The sequence below is a fragment of the Acyrthosiphon pisum genome, chromosome A2 (genome assembly GCF_005508785.2).
Source record: "Acyrthosiphon pisum isolate AL4f chromosome A2, pea_aphid_22Mar2018_4r6ur, whole genome shotgun sequence".
NCBI classification, from domain to species: Eukaryota; Metazoa; Arthropoda; class Insecta; order Hemiptera; family Aphididae; genus Acyrthosiphon; species Acyrthosiphon pisum.
The window spans coordinates 50,864,289-50,888,448 of record NC_042495.1 but is presented as its reverse complement, the minus strand read 5'-3'; the positions used below and the strand labels follow the sequence as shown (position 1 = coordinate 50,888,448).

The 24,160-nt window shown below is 29.2% G+C and overlaps 5 protein-coding genes across 6 annotated transcripts; 4 read left to right on the top strand and 1 right to left on the bottom strand.

Annotated features, from left to right (window-relative positions):
- The first annotated feature begins 2,083 nt into the window (after positions 1-2,083).
- Positions 2,084-7,241, top strand: LOC100160761 (60 kDa SS-A/Ro ribonucleoprotein). 2 transcript variants are annotated; one of them, XM_029489361.1, is made up of 10 exons: positions 2,084-2,440; positions 3,271-3,485; positions 3,548-3,746; positions 3,800-3,976; positions 4,082-4,341; positions 4,413-4,624; positions 4,679-4,916; positions 4,975-5,067; positions 5,309-5,511; positions 6,801-7,241. In XM_029489361.1, the coding sequence occupies exons 2-10, from the start codon at positions 3,279-3,281 to the stop codon at positions 6,931-6,933; spliced, it is 1,722 nt and encodes a 573-aa protein (XP_029345221.1). In that variant the 5' UTR covers positions 2,084-2,440; positions 3,271-3,278; the 3' UTR covers positions 6,934-7,241. The 2 variants fall into 2 exon arrangements, with proteins under 2 accessions (XP_029345221.1, XP_001943371.2); XM_001943336.4 differs by having other exon boundaries at positions 4,975-5,235.
- A 2,753-nt stretch (positions 7,242-9,994) lies between these two features.
- Positions 9,995-10,603, top strand: LOC103309757. The gene has a single exon (XM_008186033.1). The coding sequence runs from the start codon at positions 9,995-9,997 to the stop codon at positions 10,601-10,603; it is 609 nt and encodes a 202-aa protein (XP_008184255.1).
- Positions 10,604-11,367: 764 nt separating this feature from the next.
- LOC100166888 lies at positions 11,368-14,989 on the top strand. The gene is made up of 4 exons (XM_001944748.5): positions 11,368-11,856; positions 12,606-12,777; positions 12,844-12,901; positions 12,989-14,989. Exons 1-4 carry the CDS (start codon positions 11,778-11,780, stop codon positions 13,214-13,216), a joined length of 537 nt encoding a protein of 178 aa, XP_001944783.1. The 5' UTR covers positions 11,368-11,777; the 3' UTR covers positions 13,217-14,989.
- A 3,147-nt stretch (positions 14,990-18,136) lies between these two features.
- LOC100168962 (surfeit locus protein 6 homolog) lies at positions 18,137-20,553 on the top strand. The gene is made up of 4 exons (XM_001944570.4): positions 18,137-18,357; positions 18,666-18,701; positions 18,773-18,850; positions 19,883-20,553. Exons 1-4 carry the CDS (start codon positions 18,249-18,251, stop codon positions 20,485-20,487), a joined length of 828 nt encoding a protein of 275 aa, XP_001944605.1. The 5' UTR covers positions 18,137-18,248; the 3' UTR covers positions 20,488-20,553.
- Positions 20,502-23,679, bottom strand: Atg5 (Autophagy-specific gene 5). Its single transcript, NM_001163207.1, is given in 6 exon segments — positions 20,502-20,735; positions 20,799-20,999; positions 21,055-21,179; positions 21,237-21,362; positions 22,133-22,218; positions 23,277-23,679. Coding segments are annotated over 6 exon segments (801 nt in total). The 5' UTR covers positions 23,433-23,679; the 3' UTR covers positions 20,502-20,628.
- Between the last annotated feature and the right edge of the window lie 481 nt (positions 23,680-24,160).

Here is a 24,160-nt window from a genome sequence, read left to right as displayed (position 1 = left end):
ACTTAAAATGACTATAAAAATAAACTGTGCTTATGTATTTATTAGAATTTTTGGTAACAGAATTAAATATTTACGTGGAATCTTGTTTTAAATTTTCAATCCTTAGATATAAAGTTGAACATTTTATAAATTTTTAACTACAAAATAATTATTCAATTTTAAAATTGATAAATTTTGTCAAAATTTCAACTTCAAATACTTATAAAAAATAATTGTGCCTATGTATTTTTAATATTTTTCAACCGCTATTGTAGGAATATATCAGAAGCCTTGTATTCATTTTTTACACTTTTTGGCCTAACAGATAAAACTTTATTGATATTTATAAAAAAAAAAAACTAAAAAACTTGAAAACTGACAATGTCCGTAAACAGCTCAAAAAGAGTGAAATTATTTTCAAAATTTATCGTGTATAGAAAATGCTAATATAAACATTCAGTGAAATATTCAAGTATCTACAGTCATTCGTTTTTTAATTACAACAAAATAAGAAAATCGTTACAAGACAAATCGAGTGAATATCAAATGATGTAAAAATATGAATTTCAAACGATCATAAAAATTTAATTTGACTTGCTTTTGACATTTTTTTTTTTTTTTTTTGAAAAAGGTAGACAAACTTATGAGGAATCTTGTATTACATTTTAAAATCTTAGATTTAAAAAGAAAATTTTTCATGAATTTCAAAATAATTTGCAAATTTTCGTAATATTTACGTATATTGTCAATATTTGAACTTCAGATGCTTATAAAAAAAATTGTGACTATGGATTTTTAATTTTTTTCAACTGCCTTTGAAACAATGCACTAGGAATCTTCCATTAAATTTTCAAGCTTTTTTAACTAATAAATAAAATTTTCTTGATATTTATAGAAAAAAAATCTAAAAAAAATGGAAACTGAAAATGTCCGTACACATATTTGGAAAATTTTATGGAGTATAGAAAATGCTAATATAAACATTCAGTCAAAATTTCATGTACCTACGGCCATTTGTTTAAGAGTTGCACCAAAAACCAAAATCAATTCTCTCGAAAACAGATTTTGCTTAAAAATTCCCGTTTTTCTTTAATTTTTGTTTTGTTTTTCACGGCGCTTTTGAAAGCAACTGGGAAATTTTTACTTTTGACCCCCCCCCCCCCCCCCCAAAGTACCAACTAGATTCACTTTCCTATCAGAAAAGGTACTGTTGAAGAAAATCCAAGCACTTTTACTGTCCTAAAAGCTGATGGCAGACACAAAAAAACACACATCATTGTAAAATCAATACATTCATCGTTTCAATTAGAACCTAAAACAAAATGTTTAGAAGCAAATTAGTTTTATTGTATTTATATTATCTAAAATATTGGCACACATGTTGCATAGATAATTTTCTAACCTATGTGTTCAACAGTTTGGAGCCACTACTAAAAGTTGTCCCGCGCAAAACAGTTTTTTCCATGTTGTACATTGAATCGCTACCAATTCTCCCAATTTTTTTTCTCCCCAATAATTAATTCTCCAATCATATTCATTCCAAAAAATACATTTTCTTCCAAAAACTATTAGTCCAAATTATAAAATGTCAAATAAATAATTCTCTCAATTAGTTTATTCCGAAAATTATTATCCCAATACACATTGTTCCAAAGAAAGTGATAACTGATAACATATTCTGTGATAGCTGATAATGATAAGTGATTACATAGTCGGCCATTTTGCAGCCATGTATTTTTCGGAATAAACGACATTGGAGTACTTGAGTTGGGGCAGTTGTCCGAAAAATGATAAGGTAGCTTACACCATGATACCATACCAGCATATACCAGCATATTACAGTCATAGATAATATTTAATATAGATTAATATTTAATATAGATTATATTATCTATGATTACAGTGACACCGACTTTAAAAAAACATCATACAGTGATGCCATGCTAGCGGCACTCGACGCTCCGCTCCGCAAATCGAAAATATCCCCCGACTTGCAGTGCAACACCACGTCAAGTTGGTCACAGGGTAACCACAGGTTAACCACTGTACGTACAACCACTCTTAACCTGTATATTATCTTAAATCGTGCTGCTGGATCACTTGAATAATTTGTGGTATATAGCAGTAGTTCGTGGTATAAAGTATAACATCCTTATAATTTTTCACTAATTTGGAATCCACATTCCACAGTCCACGGTCTCGCCAGTCACCAGCATCCACGTTTCTTAATCCATTACTTCATTCTCCCACAGACTTTAAACAAAATTTTAATCTGTGTAGCGTACTAGCTTCTATTCTCCCGAATTTATTTTCATAGTTAGTGTCTCATATAATAATGATATATTTGCGTCAAATTTTTCACACTAGCATTTAAATAGGCCACAGCCTACAACAGTTCCATCCATATTCCATAGTATAATAATATGATCTAAGTTGTAGTTCCTGTACTCTCTTGATAACGGTAATAATAATAATTATTAATAAATAATGAATTTATAATATTATAATATTATTAAATAAATAATATACTGCAATACATTTATAAATAATTTAATATTTATTATTTAGTCATGATTATAATTTAATTAATTAAAATAATTCATAATTAATTGTAAGTATTGTATTTCCTATCTAAGAGTACTGAAGTTTGTTAAATTCTAATATATATTATATAAGTAAGTTCACATTGATCTCTTCTGTGTTATTGATTTGTTGTTTAAGAGGACACGATATGTACTTGAATTCATTTTCTTCAGTTCACATATACATGGGTGCAAAACCAGTGTTCAGCACGTTCACTAAAACAATAAATTTGTTCACGTTCACGTTCAGTGCTTAAAAAAGGAAATCGTTCATGTTCTTTGAAAATATGAATGCGTTCATTTCGTTGTTTATTTTATTTTATTTTTATGTATGGTTTAAATACGAATACAAAATCATGGAAATCATATTAATATTATTGTTGTATGTCCAGACGTGCCCATTGGAATTTCATGTATTTTATTTTTATAATTTGTAGTATATTATATATCATAATAGCTATTATGATATAAATATTATCAATCAATATTTATTAAACAATAAATAAATTTAAACGTCTTGAAAAACGTTCAAATTTATTATACATAAAATTATATAAATTTCGTTCACGTTCTATTTGAATAAAATGAGTGACGTTCATGAACGACATTCTTTCCAAAAGCATGTGCAAACTCTGTCCGTTTATGGTCTTTGTACTTATAAAGTTATATATACTTGACATTTGATATTTTATTTTATTTTTTAACTTAGGTATCAATATGCCTAAATATTCTTTAATTGAGAGTAAGTTACGTCGATATTTATACTTGGGGCACGAATATTGTATATATGTTCCTCCTTCAATTCGAACTTCATTTTGGAAGGAAAATCATCATGATGATGTTACTGGTGTGAGGATAATTGGAAAAATTGTTAAAAAAAATAAAACTGAAGAGATTAATTCAATAGTTCCAATAATTTTAAAGGTTAGTTAACATCAAGTATACAATTATATTTTTAAAGTATTATATAATATTATTAATCATAGATTAAAAAAGAAGATAAACTTCTTGATGATCGGCTCCTGATTTTTGCATTGGCCGTGTGTGCCAGATTTAATTTGGAACCATGTGTAAAAATGGTTGCTGACGCTTATGCAGCAGTCTCTACAATATGTACAGATGGATTAAAACTATTGATGTTTGTTAAATTCATCAAAATAGCTGATAATATCCTTTTTGATCAGGGTAAATATTTTTGAAACTGTTAAGTCTATGAGAATAACACATATTTTGTTTAGGTTTTATAACCATTATGTCTAATGGCCATGGTCGTGGTTTTGCCAAATCTATGACTAACTGGTATTTAAAAAGAGATCCATTACTAACTACAGAGCACATAGTAAGGAATAAATGTTATGATGGTTGGAGTCATAAAGATGTGATGAAACTTATTCATCTTCATTCCACTGAACCATGTAATTTAATTTACAAATAATATTTATTTTTTTTAACCTTTATTTCATATTTTATTATTACACTATGTAAATGATTGACTTATTGATGATTCAAATACATTTTAGGTCGTATTATGTACATTGTCTACACTTTAAGTGGTATCGAAAAGGTTGAAAAATTATTTGGATCTAAAATGAAAGACGTTTGTATTGAAGATATAGATGAAACATTTGAAAATAAGCAATTAAAATTTATTTACAACTTTTTAAAACAAGTAGAAAATATAAAAAAAATGGATGAGCATGCATTGCGGTATGAAATTGAATTAAATAGATGGGGTAAGGAACCTGAAGTTATACCGCAAAAAATGCTAAAAAGTTCAACTGTAAGTTACATAACCCTAGTTAAATCTAGTCTAATTAGTTTTATATTAATGGAAATTAAAATTTGTTTTAGATTTTAACTTCACTCGTTATGCATTTGCCGTTAGAGAAACTTTTGGAGAACACATTTTTTTTTGCTAAAAACAGATTATTTAACAATTCGACACCCGATGTAGGGCTTTGGGAGTATATTTTACGCTTCAACAACTCAATTCTATTAAAAACATCACAAATTCATCCAATTGAACCGTTTATACAATATGCTAAATATGCTAGAACATGCATGTAAGCAACATACAATTTACTTTTATATAATATTTTAAAATATAATAATTTCAGGAATATCTTAAAGTTACAAAATAATATTATGAAAAAAGAAGAAGAAAAATCTGTAATTGAATCAATTGATAATAAATTAAAAGTGATAGTAAAGTTACAAAAAACACCAGATAAAGAAGAAGTTAATGATGTTAATCAAAACCAACCGTCAAATTTTTATATGACGAAACCAGTTCCAAAATTAGTGGACCAGCTGATGACATTTTTATCAGAAGATCTGGTTAAAAAAACTTGCGAAGTATTTATTTACATTATTTTAATTTCAAGAAATATTTTATTTTAATATATTTTTTTAGGTCTTAGATCCTTTAGGCCTTCGTATAATGATAACATATGACAGTCGAATATGTATGAAGGCATCAATGTGTGCATGTTCACGATTGATCAAGGTGCATGAAGCTATTACATTAATAATATTGTCTTTAATTTACCCAGAAAAATTAGATAATAAACCAACTGTATATGGTTTAAATTCAGATATAAATTCATCTAAGGAGATCGAAATTGATTATAACCAACCTTTGACTTTTTCCTCTTTAGAATCCATATTGTTTAAAGTAACTTTTTATTTTAACATATATATTAAACCTTATAATTATGTTATTTTAATTAAAATGTTTCTTTTTTTAGGAACCTGGTTGTATAGGTTCAGACTCAGTAGATTCTGATAAAAAAGATATTCCTCAAGTTTATCCTCATATGTCTTTTAAGTGGGCTAAAGAAAATAATAAAGAATTTGATGTATTTGTATTTTTGGGAAATAACAAAATGAATTTAAGACTTTTTAAAAGAAGTATGAAAGGATATCAAACACATTTTAAAAACCCGGTGAAGTAAGTTATTTCTATCATATTGAAGTATTTACTTAATTTGATTATCAATAGGATACCACACATCTGCTGTTTAAGTGGTATAAGCACTTGCAATAGGTAGTTTTATATATTTTTTTATTTTAAATATGCTTAAACATTCAAAGTAACTTATAAGTGGTTTTACATCAGTACCATCAATAGTTCGAGATTATAAAGAAAAAAACAGTGTTGCTCGGGAAAGGACCAACAAGACTAAAGTCATTGATAAGATAAGCTGCTCTGATGTACAGTAGGTGTAGAATGTACTTTGTCATTGAATAGGTTATATGGTGATATATGTGTTAAATTAGAATTCAATGATAAATGATTGTTTAAAATGAAACACAATACTGAGTGAAAACAGTATAACTTATTGGGATAACAATGTTTTTGAACAGCTATTAATTTTTTCCCCTATTAAATTGCTGAAAATCTTCAATTTTTACCTCTTAATGGCTAAAAGTAATATATCTAATTTTCTACCAGAAACCTTTCTCAATTTTTATGATTGGAGCATTTTTTTCTACTAATAAAACTTAAACTTTTTAAAAGCGTTTTGATTTTTTTTTATGCCACGACTACAAAGAAGTAGAAGATGTTTGAAAAAAATTAAAATAACAATTTAAAAAAAAAAAATTATCTTGTGATTTAAAAAAAAAACTAATATTGCAAGGTTAAAGTTGTTCTCTTTTTATTGTGTAATTCTAGGTTCCTAACCCTTAATTGGTCCTACTTTAGGAATTACTTTAAGCGGTTGTGCGGAATCTAATAATTATGATCTCCTGTGTATAAATATAAATTGGAATTTAATAATATTCTTTTTGTTCTAAATTAAAATATAATAATATTTACTTGTATTTATAATAATTGACGAACCAGCTTACAAATATGAAAAATATATTTTAAGAACTTTTTGATTTCAAAGATATAATAGACCTTGTACAATATGGTAAGTTTTAACAAAGACTATATGCTAGGTTCTAGCGCGTGCGAACGTATCTTATAGAACAATTTATGGACTTGTGGCATCCTCTTAAACATTAATATTTAATTTTTTTTTGAAAGATTAAACTAGGCCTTGCAATCGATTTATTTCCAGCATCTGTTTATCATTTTCTAATACTATAACTATCCCATAACTATTGACTAAAATATGAAAAAACCAAAGTTTTATCTGTCTGGTTATAAACCAGTTTAATACTATTTACAATTTTTTGTACTTAATACTTACTATATTATATTAATTCAAACACTGTTTCTATATTTTTCAGAATTATTTTACTTTGTCTAAATGGAAAACATTATGATCAAATTAATCTAGGTCGAAGAAATACATTGTTTATTATTGGATTTGATAAAAATGTTGGAAAATTAATTAATTCCTTTATAAAAGATGATTTTTAAAAATTAAAATACATTATGTTGTTTTAAGATTAAGAGAATTCAGTTGGTAATTTCATATTAACTTATTATAATACTTATATAATATATTTTTTATTTGTATAACATTGATAAGTTTAATACACTATTAAAATATACTTTCAAATTTTTGCACTACTGTTAAATGTTAATAAACAATAATAAATATTCTGAACGTATCTAATGAGAGAGCTTTGAATTTACATCAATGTTGTTAATACAGTTAATGCTTTGTATTAAAACTGTACAATATTACTTTATTAGATATTATAGTATCAACTATTTTCTATAAACGATACTTTATTCATTCTCTATTCATTCTTTTTCCCCAATTAAATCCATGTATTTAAATTATTATTTGTTTTGTACATATTAAGAAAATGTTGGTGTACTGTTTGTTTTTCCACAAATAGTTGTTTTTGTTATTATTGCCCACGCAACATAGACAAAATGCAAAATCATCAAAAATATCCTGTAGTTGTAATTCTTGTAATTGGTGATTTTGCTCAACAATTAATCAAAATCTTTATATAATACATAATATTGTTCTATAATATAATAATAGTGAATGTTACACAATAGTAAAGTAGTAAACAATACTATACATAATAAAAAAATACTATGAAGTCAGATATATATATATATATAACATTTATATTTTTACATGAATATAATATGAGGAAGGAGGCTATCCAGTGATGTAACTCAACGTGATTATTATTTTATTATATGATTATTTGAAGTCTGCACCATTCATGTTTAAGACGGCGTGTTAGATTTTCAAATCTAGTGAGAGTTTTACATGAGAGTAAGGAAATTAATAAATTATATAGTAAGGGTGTGTTGATAATTTTGAGTGGAATCAGGAGTAATATTTGGTAACTAGTTTCATACTGTTTCAGTTTTAAAATTATTGTGAAGTGGTTCGTTAGATGTGTACCAGAATGCATGTCGACCAAATATCAGTCAAGCTAGGGCCCAGGGCACAAATCAAGATATATCTTAATTCGTGACCCAGGGTATAGGAGTGGCATAACGAAGGGCTATTTGATTGTGGAACGATTGCCTGTATGTCGTATGATAATAATATACAGTAATCCCTCGTTATCCGCGGTTGGGTTCACGATAACAAATTATTAATGCGATTGCGATAACGTTTTACCGTTATTACACGAACACTGTAGAAATTTATTTTTGACAATATTGTAGATAATTGTTGTTAAGACGACTGGACGGCTCAGGCAAGGTTCTAGAGAGGTTGCTGCTAGAGGTTGATCCTTCACATTGACATTGTTGGCGCGCTAAGCGATCTCCAGTTCGGATTTAGGCGGTCGAGATCCACCGTGGACGCTATCCACCAAGTCCTGAACGTGGCCAAGGCTGCGGGCAGCGGTCCAGTTCAAAGCAGAGACTTGTGTGTCTTGGTGACGATCGACGTAAAAAACGCCTTTAATACTGCTCCATGGCGGCTAATCGACGAGGCACTCCGTCGCTGCTTGACTCCGGAGTACTTGATAAAAATTTTAAGATCTTTCATGAAGAACAGGGAACTGGTAATCGGCGACAGCGACTGCCTCTCCGTCACCTGTGGCGTTCCACAGGGCTCAATGCTGGGTCCAACACTGTGGAACCTGTTTTACGATGGCGTGCTCAGGCTCCCAGTGCCCGACGGAATCAAACTAGTTGCATTCGCGGACGATGTGGTGGCGGTGGCCCACAATGCGGAGCTGGTTGAGCAATTGGTGAACCCTGTTCTCAGCATGATTTGCGAGTGGATGACGGAGAATGGATTGCGAATCGCCCCTGAAAAATCTGAATGTGTGGTTCTCACGAAGAAGTATGTCTTTCGGGATCCAGCGCTGCACATCGACGGGTGCCCGGTAGCCGTGAAAAGGGCGGTAAGGTATCTAGGCGTTCAGCTGGACACCCGCCTCTCCTTCGGTGAACACGTGAAATCGGTGACGACGGGTACAAGGAAAGCCGCCTCTGCGCTTGGCAGACTAATGCCCAACGTAGGTGGCCCAGCCCAGTGCAAGCGCAGCCTGCTGATGAGCGTGGTCCACAGCCGTCTGCTGTACGGCACCGCTGTCTGGACAGACGAGGTGCAGCACGTGGCGAAGTACAGGAACATGATGCTCCAGAGTCAGAGGTGCGCTCCCCTCAGAGTGGCGAGATGCTACAGAACGGTCTCGGACATGGCCATAGGCGTGCGCAGACTTCAATTTCCGGTCGAGCCTGGTAGAATTAGTGCCCCAATACTTTGACAGTGCCCCTATTTTTTTTTTTACACATTAACATACATTTTTATTGTAAAATTTTAATTTTGCGTAATATAAAAAGTGTAATATTTATATGTAAAAATATAATCAAGTTAAATATGCGCACAACATATAATATGTGCTAATTTCTAAACATATATTTTTAATGTTAGAATTAAAACGATATAAATAATAAATACGACCGATATTGACAAGAATAAAATTAATTATAATAATTATGTCTCATCATATTAATTCACCGAACTTTAATATAAATATTATTAAACATTAAACACTAACAGACCAGTGTGTAGTGACTGAGTGACAACAATAAACAGTTAACAACTTAACATACTGATTAGTGAATAGATTATTGAGAAATGAGAGGTCAGTCTTTTTACGGTCTTCTATTTGAAAGCGACTAATTATACACGTATAGGTTTTTCCGTGGAGCAATACATCTACGGTCGTCCGCACTCGGTTTATATTAATATTAAATAAACACCATGTATATGTATACTATTTAGTATTTATAGATTATAACCAACTTATTAATGTATTTAATCAAAGTACTTATTTTGTACACAATGTTTTTGTTAGATGAATACAATTTAGTGTAGAGGTACAGACAAATAGTTGTTATTTTATTTCACTGTCACTACAAATAAAATTTTCAGACATATTATTATAAATTATAATAAGTATAGACAAACATTTTACTATGCCCCCAAATAGATTCCGGTCGAGCCCCGGCTCCACCGGCTCGCCCCCTGCGCACGCCTATGGACATGGCTGCACTTGTGCTTGCAAGGATGCCACCGGTAACACTCCAGGCAGTTGTGCGCAAGCGCGCCACTGTTCTGAAGGACCAAGGTGCGGCCTTAACAATGCAGAAGAAAGAGGATGACATGATTGGTCGATGGCAGGTGATGTGGGAAGCCTCCACAAAAGCTGCGTGGACGAAGTCGATCATCCCAGATTTGAGAAGATGGTGGAGTCAAGGACCGAGGGAAGTCGGCTATCATATGGCTCAAGCATTAACGGGCCATGGCTGCTTCCAAAGTTATTTGTGGCGGAGACAGAAAGCTGAAAACCCGGGATGCGTACACTGTCCGGCTGTTTTTGATGACGCCAAACACACACTCTTCGCTTGTCCATTCTGGGATGCAGCAAGAGTGGACGTTGCAGTGGCGTTAAGGAAACCAGTTGGACCTGAGGATGTTCCATACCTGTTGTGCGGTCCTGTTCCGCAAGAACTTCCGGAGGAGCCGTCTCAGCGGAGAATGGCAATTGCGGCATCAACGAGACACAAGGTGTTGTTCCAGCAGATGGTGGAGGCCATTCTTTCCGAAAAAGAGGAACTGGAGAGGCATAGGCAGCGCCAAATGAATGCATGAAAAATTGTTTAGTTAAGTTAATTGTTGTGGGCAGTAACGGCCAACCAGGGTGGTTAGAGGCGGCCCCCATTTATTGTAAACGTTTAATGTTGTTATGTTATAATGTTGTGTTTTGTTATTGATTCAATAAATGATGCGGTCAGGGGGGCAGCAATGGGGAAACCTTTTTCCCTCCCTGATTGCGATCCAAAAAAAAAAAAAAGAAGATAATTTGTTGTTATATCGCTATAGGTATACACATGCATTATACATACATATATATACTTATGGGTCTATGATAACTACAACTGGTCTCGTTTTCCACGGTTTCGTTATCCACGCAGGTTTTCTGGAACGTAACCTTCGCGGGTAACGAAGGATACGAGGTACTATATTATACCATATGAATTTGTGAAGGTTTTGCATAGGGTATCATAGGACCGATGATATTTCCAGTTTACGCCACTGAGTATATTATTGGTAATTAATAGTCATTATTCACTTGGAAAAGCGATTTAAGTCTTAAGTTAGTTTGAGATACATTCTTAAACTTAGAGAAGTTATTGAGCTGGAAGTGAGTGAGAACTTCAGCTCTTAAATAGTCAAATCGAGCATTCGAGCTTGGAAGTTGGAAGTTAAAAGCTCACGACTCGCACAGTGTGACCGTTTGCGTTGATAATACCTTATTCCGTTCTTCAACATTTCTTTTTCCATACTTTTACTATCAAAATCAAATTATCAAAACAATCAACACAACACGAATCACGATTGAGATTTGAGATATTAAAAATATTAATAATATTAAATAAAATTACAAACGTTTAGCGAATATAAATAATTTAATTACTGCTTACCGTATTCTCGTCATATTATTGTTCCTTATTTACCCGATTGAAGTATCCTATTCGAGTGTTCAAACATTTTATTTGCAAGCTAAGAAAATGCTAAAAATATATTAAGACACTCCCGCCGCTAAACTTCCAAAATGTATTGTACCTAATCTATAATTTTTTACGTTAAACCTCAAATGTAACTGCGGTGACTGTAGCTACTTCATCACAGCCGGCAAGATGCTTTTTTGTCTAATACCTAGCCATATTTTTGGCAAACAGTCACACAACATGCCTTCGTTGGACGGTAAAACTAACCAGTATAGACCGTGAAGCGGAGCATACGATTTCGCTGTTTGCGTAATATGGGCTGTGGTCCTAGTCATTTCGGAATCTCATATTCCAGAAAGACCAAAAAGAAAAAAAACAAGCACAAAGAATCCGGTAATGTATATTATTATTTACGTTAAAATTTTCTATATTTTGCTTTTTTACAATCCATAAACAGACGTTTACATATTATGTAGGTAATTATTATTCATTATATTTGTATTTGGATACTACTCTATTTGAGTTTTGAAAACTTTTGGATTGTGTACCCTTTTGCGTATAACACTATTATCTTAGATACTGCGGTTCCCAATCTATGCACATTATAGTATAATATATTATTATGTACATGTTCAATCACAAGTCGTGAGAGGTGTATTATTTTAATTAATCTACTAGGACATGTATTATTATATTGTGTAGTACACTTAATTATAATTATAGATTTGATGTGCTGAAAAGGTTTCATGTGTACGTTTATAGCACCGTATGTCTAATAATATCATTGAATCTGTGCACCTTTAAATATTTATCAATATAGACACACTATACTGTGTCGATTGAATTGTTCACACTAGTATATTAGAATCAAAGTAATACAACTTTATTATTTTATCGGATAAAATTGCTTTAGTACCGCTGTAGTAAAATATATATAAATACCATGATATTCAAAAGCCTAATTCAGTATACACTAAACAATAATAAAAGAAATACATTTAAAAACTGATAAGTTCCTATTATATAATTTGTATCAAAATAATGTATCCAACATTTTACACAACATCAAATTAACAATCAATTTTCAAATTTATTTGCCATAACACAATTACAATTTCTAATTATCAACTATTTGTTTTTAGATGATGAAAAAAGTGAGGGCAGTGCTTATGAAAATCATGTTGAAGAACAAATACAGCTGACAAGTACACCATCTGTAAACAATTTATGTGACATGTCTGAAATGGATGATTCAAGTCCACTACACCAACGTGTGTCATGTCCACAGTCTTCCACTTCGTTATTTGTCAATCCGTAAGCAACTATTTCTTTATTCATCATTAACTATTATAGAGTACTTATACATAATTCTATGTATAGACAATTATCTTCTAGTCAACTCAATTTCTTTAGAATGTTAGATGAAAAAATAGAAATGGTAAGTGATAATCAATCTACTATATTCTCATTTTGAAAAAAAATATTATTATTATTTTCTATTAACACAATTTAAATTATATCTTAGGGCGCAGATTATACGCAAACTATTGAAGAACAACGTTTGGAAAAAATTCATCGTACACATGCATTATTAATGGAATGGGAACGAGCACGAATACGCAATTCTCCAAAACCTTGCTCAAACTCTAGATCCCGTTTTATACGCAATCCACGACAACCACAATTTCGAGTTTCCCATTCAGTTGTTCAATTTGACCAAGAACAAGGTGCTTTCCATACTGAACTCATATGAAGTACAAAATGTATTATTTATTTTAACATATTAATTGGCATTTTCATAATATTTTACATTTATCGGTAAAATATTGTAGTCACATTTTGTTGAATGTTATTAATTTATTACAGTATTATATAATGATGGTTAAAATAATTTAGAGTAATATACATTTTGTGAAATAATTATTTACAGTATGAAATAGAACTTTGACATCGATGAAAATCTATCAAAAACTGTTTTATTATATCATAAGTATTGGTCAGAGTTCTTTATGTTTTAACATAATTAAAACAATTATTTTAACTAAATTTGTTCTGATGATAATGCTTGATATTTTCAGACTGATCATCATTTATTGTTCTTTATTTTATATTGAATCTCTTTATAATAATATTTTAATATTTAAAATATTTTTTCGTGTTATTGATGTTAAATGTCTATTATTTTGAAAAAACTGCAGCTAATATTTTACCCACAAGACTTGAAATGTGCTATAATTTAAATACTTTTTATAATTATAACCTAGTTTAGTACTGTTTTCCTGTAGTCTGTTTACCAAAGCCTAATTATTAAATTAATTAAGTATATATTTTTAATCATTTAAGTAATATTAGCGAATTGGTGCGTGCAATATAACATCTGACATAAATTCTATAAGATTGTGTATTAGTCATTAGAATATAGCTGAACAAATAACACTTGTTATTCGATAACTTTTTAATACTGAATATACTATTCCTAAAATTTTATTTTTAATCCATTTATTTTGTTGGTCAGTATTGTTAGAAAACTAAGCTAGAAAAGACATAAATCATTAAAATTTAAAAAATCCTACATGTAAATTGTAAAGTACAATCACAGGTAGGCTTATTAAAAAATGTTCTAGTCATTAAATATTAATATATGAATTCTGTAAGGTATTGTTGTATTGTTTACTATTGTTACTCATTACCTATTTAATATTAGCATTTAACTATACACTATAAGTGTAAGTTGTTTTGTTTAGTACATAGAAATATTTACTCATAATCTAAACTATATACTATGTTGATTTCACTTCTTAAAAATTAAATATTTAAAAGGAGCTAGTTCTGATTATTTATACGTTTATAATTTTTGCTTGGAAATTTGTCATTTAATTATTAACCATTGTGAATGATATTTACGTTTTTTTTTTTATTTGTGAGTTTGTTATTTATATTAATTTATTATAATGTTGTGTTTTCATAAATGTAACTAATCTCAACTATAAGATTTAATGCTAAATTCAATTCATACCAATATTTATTTTGAAAGTACATTTTGGGCCATCATTTCATGATAATTTTTCTATAGTTGGATTGAATTTATCATAGCTACTTAAATTACATGTTCAATAATTGAATCTCAATCGCTTTAGTTTGAATTATGAAAGTAAAATTGCAGCATTTGTGTTTATTTGTGCTATATTTACATTTTTTATTTATATTGTGTCATAATGATAAAATTATCCATGCCCGTGGCAAGCTATGCGTTAAGGTATTACACTAAATTATTATAAGATAAAATTACAATTATTGAACTTATTACATATTTTTATTATTGTATATTAAAATAAAACAAAGGCTGTGAGTCGGAGTAATTTCAAAGTTTTCCTTATATTTAACATGTATTTATTAATATATGACTGATTTTTTTTTCCTTTAATTTACCTAGATTAAATTAGTATTTTGTAAATAATAATTTACCCTCTCAAAAAATTAAAATGTTTGTGGTTTTGCGTTTAAAATAAATTTTGTTTGGATTTGCTATTGTTTTTATGAGTTGAAACTTGAAATGTATTTCTTTTATTTTCTAATAACAAATAAATAATGAACTATAAGAAGTGATCAATAAATTCATATGTAAATAGGTAGTAATTGTAATATTTGGTCATTGCACTCATTGATGCTCACGTACTCAATGTGTACTTTCTATTATCTGTATAGACCTTAGTATAAGGACTATGGTTATTATAGCAAAATTATAATTAATATATATGAAAATTGTGAGCAAAAAGGTGGGCAAGTTGGTGTCGCTCTGCTGTACAGTTGGTTACAGCTTCACAAGTGGGTCACTCTAATGGATGTTCTTAAATTTGAATTTAGTGATATATAATTTCATTATATAAGAAAAAGATTCTGAGCGAAGACGGTCAGTTAGTGGCGGATATATCCTAGTTCTGTGGGTGGGGATTGGGGCGAACTTAAAATCCACAGAAGTAATGATGTTCAATCCCTCCCATTATTTGAAATTGTAATACTGTATAGAATGGTGGTGCAAATCCCAAGGAGATAGGGTGGTCCACCAAAATATCTTAAAACTTTATGGTGTATAGAAAATAAAAATATATTAGTGAAATTTTCATTTATTTACAGTTATTCATTTTTGAATTAGAACAAAATAATAAAATCGTTACATAAGATGAATCGAGTGTTGTAAGAATATGAACATAAAACGCTGATAAAAATTTTAATTGACTTTTTTGTAGACAAACTTATGAGGAATCTTGTATTAAATTTTCAAATATTGGTTTTAAAAAGAAATTTTTTTTATAAATTTCTAACTCAAAATTGCAAATTTTCATGGGGCTTGTGAAGTTTTGAATTTAAATGCGTATAAAAAAAAAATATGACTATTTTAAAAATTTTCAACTGTCATTGTAATAATATATTAGGATCCTAGTATTAAATTGTCAAGCTTTTTGGCTAGACAAATAAAATTTAATTGACATTTATAGAAAAAAAAAAAAAAAGGTAGGTATATGTTGCTCTGCTGTACAGTAGGTCACTGTAATGGATGGTGTTAAATTTTAATTTAATGATATAAGAAAAAAGATTCTGAGCGAAAACGGTCATGTCAGCCTATGATATTACTAAGTTTAGGTATTTACTATTTGATGATTTTAAGGTGAATAAAGTAATTTATATATATAACCTATTTACGTAGAATCTTGTTTTAAATTTTCAATCATTAGCTATAAAAGTTGAACATTTTATACATTTTTAACTACAAAATAATTATAAATTTTGTCAAAATTCTAACTTTAAATGCTTATAAAAAAAAATTGTGCCTAGGTATTTTTAATATTTTTCAACTGCTATTGTAACAATATATCAGGAACCTTGTATTAATTTTTTACACTTTTTGGCCCAACAGATAAAACTTCATTGATATTTATAGAAAAAAAAACTAAAAAAATTGATAACTGACAATTTCCGTAAACAGTTCAAAAAGAGTCAAATTATTTTCAAATTTTTATCGTGTATAGAAAATGCTAATATGAACATTCAGTGAAATGTTCAAGTATCTACAGTTATTCGCTTTTGAATTACAACAAAATAAGAAAATCGTAGCATGAGAAATAGAGTGAATATCAAATGTTGTCAAAATATGAATTTCAAACACTCATAAAAATTTAATTTGACTTGCTGTAGACAATTTTTTTTTTGAATAAGGTAGACAAGCTTATGAGGAATCTTGTATTACATTTTCAAATATTAGATTTAAAAAGAAAATTTTTCATGAATTTCTAACTCAAGGTAATTTGCAAATTTCGTCATTTTTACGTATTTTGTCAATATTTGAACTTTAGATGCTTATAAAAAAAAATTGTGACTGGATTTTTAATTTTTTTCATCTGCCTTTGAAACAATATAATAGGAACCTTCTATTAAATTTTCAAGCTTTTTTAACAAATAAATAAATAATTTATTAATAAATAAAATAAATTTAACAAATATTTTATTGATATTTATAAAAAAAAAAAAAAATGGAAACTACAAATGTCCGTAAACAGCTCAAAATATTTGAAAAATTTTATGGTGATTAGAAAATGCTAATATAAACACAGTCAAAATTTTATGTACCTACGGTCATTTGTTTTAGAGTTGCACTAAAAACCAAAATCAATTTTCTCGAAAATAGATTTTGCGTAAATATTCGCGTTTTTTCTTAATTTTTCTTTTGTTTTTCATGTCGCTTTTGAAAACTACTGGGAAATTTTTACTTTTGACCTCCCAAAGTACTAACTAGATTCACTTTCATTAGAAAAGATACTGTTGAAGAAAATCCAAGCATTTTTACATTCCTATAAAAGGTGATGACAAACACAAAAAAAAAAAATTTTAAAATTTAAAAAAAAATACATCATTGTAAAATCAATACATTCATCACTCCGCTCAGAATCTAAAATTTGAAACTGAAAATATTTGTAAACCCTTCGAAACAAGTCAAAATATTTTAAAAATAGTAGGTTTCGTGTATAGAAAAAGCTAATATATAAACATTCTGTGAAAATGTCGTGTATCTACGGTTGTTTGTTTTAGAATTACTCCAAAAACCAAAATCGATTTTGCGTAAAAATTACTGTTTTCAGTAAAAACTACGCTTTTGAAAACTATTTCGAATTTCAAATTTTGATCTCCCAAATGCACCAACTAGATCCACTTTCCCATCGAACAACAAGATGCTGTTGAAGAAAATCGAGGAAGCATTACAGCCCAAAACGGTGATGAGACAAAAAATTTAAAAAAATACTCATCGTCCTATAAATCAATACATTTATTGCTCCGTTCATAATCTAAAAAAAAATAAGTGCATAGCTTCAAAACATATTTGTATTTTATAAGCGTATAAGAGCATGTATATTTAGTACTTTTAAGTACAATTATGGATCTAAGACTAATAGCTAATGAGTTATGAATACTAATGCAGTAATGCGTATTAATCATAGAAAATATATTAATGGTGTTAATCATATTATACAATCCTTAAATTCATAAAATAATCAGTAACAGCCGCGTGACTGTGTGAGTTGGTAAATGGAACAGTGTGTCTGTGCATTGCATAAAAAGTAATATATTTTATACTTAAAAAGTTAACGTTGTCGACAGTGGTGATAAAAACAAATGATAATGGAATACAGACAATTGAAAAATGTGTGTTATTCTTTTGAAATAACAAAGTTTTACAATTACTGACAACTATATTAAACTTCAAAATTTAAGACGAAAATAAAAAACTAATAATGTTGTCACTAAACCAAGACGACGTGAAGAATCTTTTCAATAAAGAATTCGATTTCGTCAGCGCTGTCCTAAATCAAGTGAAACTGCCGGAGCGTGTAGAAGACTCAGGTAAATTATTTTATAAACATGTGCATCTTCGTGTCGAAAAAAATATTACTGTAGTTACCTACAATATAAATACGAAAAATGTATTAGTATCAAGTATTCAAGTGATATTAGTAAAATCCACATTTTGATCTTGAGTTGTTGACATAATTACAATTTATATTTTGTAAATGCGATGTGACATAATATGAGCTAATTAAACCAATTCAATAGTTGACATGTCATCCATCCTAAGCTTGAGTGCTCTTTTTGTAAACTTTTTAAATTACTTATAATAATATGGTAATTTATTCCTATGTATACATTTTCAGATTCAGAAGTAAGCGATAGTAATGAAAAAGTCAGAAGTAAGCTTTATTTTGTTTTTTTATGTATATATATATTTTAAGCATGTTTTTGACTCAATGATTTTGTTTAGAGCCAATACTTGCAAGTGACGAAATAAACAGAGCCCAAAGTTTAGACGAACTACATACAAGACTTGCTGCAATAAGAGGTAAGAAATACAAATGTAGATTTTTAGAGTCGAAACTTCATTTGTTATGTTATGATTTTATGAATAAATATATTTCACCTTTGAAATGTTTTAGTCAAAATTCATAATGTATTAAAAAAATGTATTAATTTGACTTAAAATGTAAGATAGTACAGTACTTTTTGTGTGATCTTTCTAGCCACTAGCTGATATAAATTTGCGACCCAAACAATATAATATTTTGTTTTTTTTTTTAATAGTGTTGTCTCCATAGACATTATTTTACTTATAATAATAATTGAAGACCTGAGGGCAACAACAAGACTTCTCCAATTTATACAATTTTTCAGGAATCACTTTAAATCTCCGGAGATGTCTTGTTGTTGCACTAAAATAAAAACCAGACATCTCCATTTATATCATATCATTGTATTTAACAGTCGTATTTGTCTGGTTGTTGCACTAAATGACGCAGTTTTTTTTTCTTGATAATGTGCAATCAAAAACTGATTTTGGCCAAAATATGAAGATGTCTTGTCGTTGCCCTCAAGTCTTCAATTACATACTGATTCAAAAGTACTGTAGCACTAAGGGCCAGTATTACCATCTTCCGTTAAATTTAACCGACTCCTAACCGGCCGGTAATAAAATCTGTTATCAGCCGGTTAAGCGTAATCGAAGCATACCGATGATTGTAATACTGGCCCTAAATCATGCATTTCCAATTGAAATGTGGACATTTTTAAATGGTTTTTTGTTTAGTACATTATGTACAGCTGGTACCTAAATTTTATTTACTTTTAACATTTGAAAATTACTATGGTGCTACTTCAAAAGTAGAAATGTTTGTTAGGGTTATACATTTACAATGGTTAATGTTGAATAATGGCAGTCAGTGACAAGTATAATAACCTAAGTTTTGACTAATATTACTACAATATTGTAATAAGTTAAACTCAATTATTTTGTTACATTACAAGTGAATAATTTTATGAATCAAATAACATATGTATTATATTTAAATATAAACTTTTTTTTTTCACTTTTATTTAGAAAAGAAATATACTTACCGAGGAAAAATAATTAAAAATAAACTTCAAAATAAGATTAAAAGAAAAAAAAAGATACATGAAAAAATGAAGGGTGAAAAAAAACCAAACGACAGTGTTGAAAAAACAAATGAAAAGCCTCCTAAAGTAAATGGTACTACTAGCAAAACTAAATTAGTATTCAATCGGATAAATTTCTTAGGAGAACAAACTGAAATAGTTCCACCTCCAACTAGTACAAATGCAAAAGTGGCTTTAGACGAAATTAAAACAAAGCAACAAATGTATAATGAACTAGAAAAATCTGGTGAAACTGATAAAGCCAAAGAGTTGAAAAAACGCGATGCTTGGAAGAACGTCTTGGCTAAAGCTGAAGGGGTAAAAGTTAAAGACAATGTGGAATTATTAAAAAAGACAATTGCCAGAAAAGAAAGACAGAAAAAGGTTAGTAAAACAAAATGGGAAGAAAGAACTAATACTCTGGAGAAAACCAAGAAAGAAAAGCAAGATAAGCGTACAAATAATTTATTGAAAAAGAAACAAGAAAAAAAGGAAAAAACAAAAAAGAAAGCTATCAAAAAAGGTCGGTTTGTACCAGGTATAAATTAGTAAAACAAATTATGTATGTAAAAAAAAATGGTGATCTTATTAGAAATTATAAAATTATCAATATTATTTCATATTTTTTTTTTGTTTCAACACAATAATATATTAATATGTGATATATTATATTAATTGTTCATATATATATTAGATAACGACTAAATGTAAAAAATTATCAAGGTAACTCATGTGTTCACTCATCCATTGAACTGGTGTTTCATGAGGTATGCATATGCCATGAGTAAACACTTTGGCTGAAAACAAATAATATTTTTTCAATATTTAAACAAACTTTTCAATTCTATAGACAAACTTACGATTATCCACTGATGGATAATTCAGTTTCATCAGCTCTCCCAAAGTTATATGATTTCCATCATCTGAAACTGGCTTAACTAGTGTTTGTGTCATAACTGATGATCCCGATCGATAAAAATGTACTGGTATGTGCTTAAAATAACTGCCTTCAGATGGTTCCATAAGTTTTTTATTCTCTGACCAAAACTGATCGAATTTATCTAAGATGTAATATTTAATTATTTTACAAAATATAATATATTAAAAATAATTTACCATTAAGTAGTCCAGTCCATAATTGATTGTGTTGATGTCGCTGCATAGTAGAAAATACTTGACTTCTGTGTTTAAGCATATCAGCTTCTTTCATTGATGACATAAAATTAGATTCTATAGATTCTCTATAAAAAAAAAAATATAAATAATTCGTAGGATACATTTAACATTAATTGTTTTACCGGCATGAGCATCGCAATAGTTGATCTTCAGGAAAATTATCAAAATGAACGGTTATTTTCCATGGTAGATCAACTTGTTTATCATCTCTTGTAAATAGATCATAAAGAACACCAATAGGATTATTCCTATATAAATTAAAAACTATTTATTAAAATATTTTTGTTATTGGTTTTAATAATAATTATTAAATTAAAACGAAATGCTACAAAAATGTATACTACTAATTATTTGTGTGATTGATTCATATTGTAGATAATATCAATTATAAACTGTACAAAAAAAATATATTATTATTATCACTGATGGACACGAGAAAAAGAAAAAGATTTGCATTAGGTAACTACTAACTACTAGTTGAAATAAATCTTTTTTTAGATAAAACAATTCTTGATCAAACAACAGGTTGATCCTCGATAGTTTATGTGATGTCATTTAAATATCCGATCACTAATCACCACTAATTCAACCATAGTCCATAATAATAATAAAAGATAAAACAATTAGGTTTAATACTAAAAGTAAATGAGTTATTTTAAACGGCAGAGACAATGATTTGGTTCTTAAAAGTGTATATCATAAGTTATTAGTCATTAGATTTTACCATAATATTGAACAGTTAAATTTTCATAATAACACTACAATAGGGGGATACACCCAGTTGCTCTGTACCTGGATAAATAACAGTTGAGAATATTTGTATTACATGCTACATGGCTACATATATTATTGTTAAATTACATGTGAAATTAAATAAAAAAACAGAAGATAAGTATATATTTTAGTTATGAATTATGATATACTGATGTTTTGAATCTTGATAATAGTGAAACATAATCATAATTTGTAATCAAATTGAAATATCTCTATTATGATTAGTATAAACACAATAACTTACCATTTTAATGGAATATTCTTAAATTCTAACCACATTTCCATCTCTTGTTTTTCAGGATCCACATGCTTCACAAAATGTTTTTTTACCTTACAAAATAGAATTCGGATTTCAATAAATTTCAAAATTATTTAAGCTAATAGCATTTATTATATAATAAGCAAATAGCTTAATTGTACAATACCCCGTCTTACACAAGGATAGTATTTCAAAATGGTGCTAAGTGAGTATCTCTAGCTTCATGTAAACAGAATTAGCTTTGTTATTAAACTAGCTAGTTATTAAAGAGACTAAAAAGCTATTGCCTCCAGCCAAGATATTTAATAGTATAGGGTTCTATTTTTCAAGCAAGTAGCTTCCTCACCACTGAACTGGCTTGAAATTTCTAAAATCATGTAAGCCGCTCTCACTTGTGACAAACAATAATAACCAGAAATACTATTTTCCTATTCTATATTAAATATTAGGCTAGTATTGACTGGGTTCAAGTAAATTTAACAGAAACATAAATTTATGTTTAGCTTTTTTGTAACTATAAAATACTTATTTGAATGTACTTAAAATAGTAATGATAAAAATTACAGAAATAGTGAGCAAATTTATCTCATCATTTTATACAAATTAATAAAAAAACAGTTAAGATTTTGTACAGAAATAGTCAAAATATTGTATAAAAAGTGTATTTTAAGACTACTGGAAAGAATCAAAAAATAATCCATTTTATGTATAACCTTTGTAAATTAAGTAATATAACTATTAACATTTAACTAGGTATATTGGTAATTACTTATTACTAATTACTAATTATTACACTACAGTACCACAATGCATAGTCATCACAATAAAAGAAAAAGCACACATCGTATGACTACCATTGTCCATGACTAGGGTCGGATTGGTTAGGCGTGCTACTGAGAAAATCTTGGTGGGCCGGTCGTGTGAGTGTAATAAATTCATGTTTAAAATACGATTGGCCACCTATATGCTCGCTATAATTATAGACGTAATTTTGTGCCATTGAATATGTAAATGGGCCGCTTAGAAGTGAAAATCTCAATGAGCCGATATAATTAGTCAGACAAAAACATTCAGTAGGTACTTTATACCTATAAAATATAAATTATATTCATATTGTTCGAAAACTTACTTTATCACAGACCAATGGAAAGTAACTCATTCTAGGTACCATCAAGTAAAATGGCTCTGGATTTTGTATACCATGAATTTCTTGTTCATCTAATTGAAAGCATACAGCTAACTTCCCATTCCATAAATAGTGAAGAATTTCCGTATCGTTTGCCATTGGAAACGAAACGGTTTTAATGAACCATTCAACAAAAATTTAAATTATGACGTTTTCTATTCCGCAGAGCTGATATCGGTAATAAATATTAGTAGTTGGTAACTATTTTTTACATTTTGTAATTGTCTAGAACTAGTGACTACTCTAGAACTCCAATCTACTATAGTACTATTATAATATTCGTCGAGACCACAGAATATCAGTTTAGTGTATAGAACAATTACTAAGTAGTAAGCAATAAGTATTAACGAGAGTCAAGAGTACGAGACATTGAGTCCAGGTACATTATCAGTTATCACTTATCACAATACCACTTATCAGTTATCAGCGCCTTATGTATACGGAGTCCACGGATTAATATAGTATCATAGAACAATAGTATATTAATCCGTGACGGAGTTACCTTTCTTATCATACCACTGCTGGTGGCTCAGTGGCTGTCTACAGCAGCTGCTGATCTTCCTCAAGATTTAAGAAACAAGACGTGCGGGGTTCAAATAATAAATACCTACTAGCGTCTAACACAGAATAATACTAGTTAATACCATGACAAATTAAATTAAATTTGTCATCGTTAATACGAGGACGTGATACCCGCATGTGTTGCTCCGTCTTACAAGTGCAGAAAATACCAAATTATACACAAAGCAAAACACGACGCGTAGGCCGTGTAGGTCTGTTTGCTTAAAAATTAGAGTAACCTCTTATAAAATCTAAAGATAAGATTA